The 3,433-nt window shown below is 56.9% G+C and overlaps 1 protein-coding gene across 1 annotated transcript; it reads right to left on the reverse strand.

Annotated features, from left to right (window-relative positions):
• Positions 1 to 699: 699 nt before the first annotated feature.
• LOC109771375 (uncharacterized) lies at positions 700 to 3,187 on the reverse strand. The gene is made up of 2 exons (XM_045230223.2): positions 1,559 to 3,187; positions 700 to 1,467 (listed from the first exon to the last, which is right to left on the reverse strand). The coding sequence occupies exons 1-2, from the start codon at positions 1,822 to 1,824 to the stop codon at positions 1,026 to 1,028; spliced, it is 708 nt and encodes a 235-aa protein (XP_045086158.1). The 5' UTR covers positions 1,825 to 3,187; the 3' UTR covers positions 700 to 1,025.
• Between the last annotated feature and the right edge of the window lie 246 nt (positions 3,188 to 3,433).

Genomic DNA, 3,433 nt, shown 5'->3' on the forward strand with positions numbered 1-3,433 from the left:
TATAAAATCCAAAATCTTGGTCCCTCCTCACTTTTTCAAAAGAAACTGCCCCTCTTCTTGTTGCTTCATTTTTAGTTTCTGCTACTCACTACTCAGCTCAGCTAGTTCTCATGCAAAAATTAACACAAACATTTTTTTTTTGAATCAAAAAGCATCTAGAAGCAGAGCGTGCGTGCATACACGTGAATGGTTGGTTGCTTATATGCGTACGTGTTTTGCAAGGTGCATGAATAAAATCTCCTACGTACGTGTGTGTATCTTTGTTAGGTACCATTTCATTGCTGCAGAATACAAAGAAACCCTGCCCCAAACCCTAGCGCCTTTTGTTTGGTTCGTTCACACTTTCATTAAAATGAGCCAAGGCCGCACCTTAGTTTTATGTCTTGCTGTTATTTGCAGGAACTGGACAATACTCTCTTATGGTAGGGTCGCAGCAACACACCGTGCTTTTTTCCACTGATGGGCCGGCCCGAGCCTAGGTTTTTTGGAGCGGGCTTTCCTGGCCCGAAGCCCAGCCCAACCCGACATATGACCAGGTATATTCCCCATCCTTTTAGGGTTTATTAACTCTTGTTAGGAGCGGATCTTCGGCACCTTAGCTAGGTGTACCTTCACTTTTCACACGGCTTCATTGCTGCTGAATTTTTTTCTAGGTCTTTTAATAGAAACTGAATTTTTGTGGGGTGATTTCATACGTCGACCTATATCGTGTCTTTAACAAGAAAAACACTCATCATCAGCATAACCCACTGTCATCTGAGCTTTGTTGTATTTTTCGTTTCTTGTTTGCTGTTGCCGAAATGGAGAAGAGTGGCGCAAAATGCGCAGTGAAGGCAGATGATAGTGAATACGTCTTCAGGCACACGGGAACAGAGTCTCGGGTTATGACGAGCAGACTATCAAGAGCAGAGCAAGGATAATTTTTATTGGCATGGTAGATTAGTGTTGTATGCGTGCTGAGAAGTCGAAGCTTGTTCGATTCCTAGTGGCGACGTACAATTCGTTGGCGATTGACGGGGAAATGTCTAAGAGCATCTCCAGCCGTTGAGCTTCTCAGGAGGCTTTTTTTTCGCCTCTTGAGGGCTGTCGACGAAATATTTAGCGTGGGGGTGGAAATATATCCAGTCGTTGACCCCCAGGCACGTACCCCCGCCATCACCACAACGCGAACCGCCCAAGCGCGCGTGCCTTGACCATGACCGCGGCGGCGAGCGCGCGAGACATGGCGGGAAGGGAAGGGGACGGGGCCGCGCCCACGTCGTCCCCTTCTCCGGCATAAGATTGAAGTGACGGAACTCGAGGCCGCACAAGGCCGCGCGCGCCTCGTACGTTGGGTACCCCGGCCGCGGCAGCAGCACGTTGGCGCCAGGCGAGGCCAGCACGGCCATCATGATCTCGATGGCGTGGTTGCAGTCGGCCGTGAGGATGACGTCGCCTGCGGCAAGCTCGTTCTGAAACTTTGACCGACTGAAACAGAGAAGGCTGACTGAAACTTTGACTGAAACAGAGAAGGCTGACTGAAACTTTGACTGAAACAGAGAAGGCAGCAGCGGCGCACCTGCGCGCGTCGGCCACGCCGACGGCAGGGGAGTAGTGGTTGTGCTTGCCTGACACCCCTGGTGAGCAGTAGCTCCTCGCAACCCTCTCTCTCTGCTCCGTTCCATGCATTGTAGACGCCATCCCCCGCAGGCAGGAGCTCCGGCCACCATGTTCGCCATGGCCACGAGCAGCAGCTCGGCCTACACACATGCGAACAAGGCTGCATCCTGCAGCAGCTCCTTTGTTCAAACCTGCACCCCGCAGCAGCTCCGCGGCCCCTAGCATCGCCTCGTTTGCTCGCTGGCAAAGCACGCGAACGCCGAGGGGTCGTCGTGGCCGAACGGCGCGACGGGCCGCGGGTCGCTCGTGTCCACGCAGTCATACACGCGGCGCACGAGGGAGCGGAGAGCCAGACGGTCTCGAGCGCGGGGCGCGGGCAGAGGCCGAGGTACTGGTGGCGGACGGGGAAGGACGGCGGGGGCTGGGCGTGGTCGTCGGCCTCGGCCTTGTCGTTGGCGGCGAGGGAGCGGGCGATGTTGGCGAGGGCGCCGTGGAGTGCCTCCATCTGGCACGCCTCCAGCTGCTCCCTGTACGCCGAGGGCGCCGTGGAGTGCGCGGGCGGAGACGGCCACTGCAAGGACGAAGAAGACGAACCCCTCCCCGTCCATGCTCCGCTCCGGCCGCGCGAGCGCGAGCCCCGCCCCGGCCATGCTCCGCTCCAGCCGCTCGAGCCCTGCTCCGGCTGTGTGTGGTAGGTGGTGCCGTGGTGGAAGGAATAGGAGAGGAGAGAGGAGACAGAAAAGAGAGAAAGGAGAGGAGAGATGAGAAAGAGGGGATGGCAAGTGGGCCATGCATGCAAAAAGCGCCTGGGGTGGGCGTGCCTGCCGTAACTTTTGTCAAATCCGGCCCAAAACAGATTCCTGGGGCCCTGAGTGGGGTGTTTTTGCCCGCCGGCGTCCAAAAAAGCGCCCGGGGGCTTCTTGGGGTCCTTAATGGAGATGCTCTAACTCGCAGGAATTCATTACATCGATGAACTGGACGAGAGTACATATATGCTAGTACCTACGTACAAAGGAGATGGGATCCCTGGTCTGTAGCTACTAATCAACTACTCCGCGTGTCTAATTAATCCACCTAGCTTTGAGACCAGGCCTACCGAAGGCAGCGGGCAAGGTCAACGGCCGCTCTCCTCCTGCTGCTGCTGTGGGCGCTGGGCGAGCCGGCGGGGACTTGGGCGTCGTCGGCGTCGGAGTCCTCCTCCTCGGCGATGGGGTCCAGGCAGCCCGCGGCCGCGCGGCAGAGCCGCAGCCGCTGCAGGCGCATGACGTGGAGGGTCTCAGGCGGGGCCGCCTCGTCGGCGGTGAAGTGGGCGACGGCGCAGGATCTCGCGGCGGAGGCCATGGATCAGAGCGATGTGTGGCGCAGTGGCGGGCGTCTCGTGGGCGTAGCTAAGCTTCGATCGAGCACTTGCTTGCTCGCTGTGCTTGTGCGCTGGGCGGTGGACTTGAACAGCCGGCCTGGTTTCTTTATATAATCAAACGGGCGACGAGCTGGAGTGGTGGAGCACGTCACCGGCCGGCCACATGTGCGGCCACTGGCCGCCCGCGTTAGCCACCGCGTATGTATGCGTAGGTATCTTCCTTCCTTTTCACTCACTTTCGATGGCTCCACCAGCAAAGCGACCCATTGCTTAACTCACTTGTGCCACGTACGCCCTTTCCTGTCCTTTTCGATTGTGCCACGCATTTTGTTCAGCCTGCCACTCTTCTCTACACCAATCATACCAACGTGCACGTGGATGCACACACGCATGCATACGTGGCCTGGTAGCTAGTTTGGCACGTTATTTAAGGGCACGAACAGAACGTGCTCGATTAGTTAGTTCGACTATTAA

The sequence above is a fragment of the Aegilops tauschii genome, chromosome 6, assembly GCF_002575655.3.
Source record: "Aegilops tauschii subsp. strangulata cultivar AL8/78 chromosome 6, Aet v6.0, whole genome shotgun sequence".
NCBI lineage: Eukaryota > Viridiplantae > Streptophyta > Magnoliopsida > Poales > Poaceae > Aegilops > Aegilops tauschii.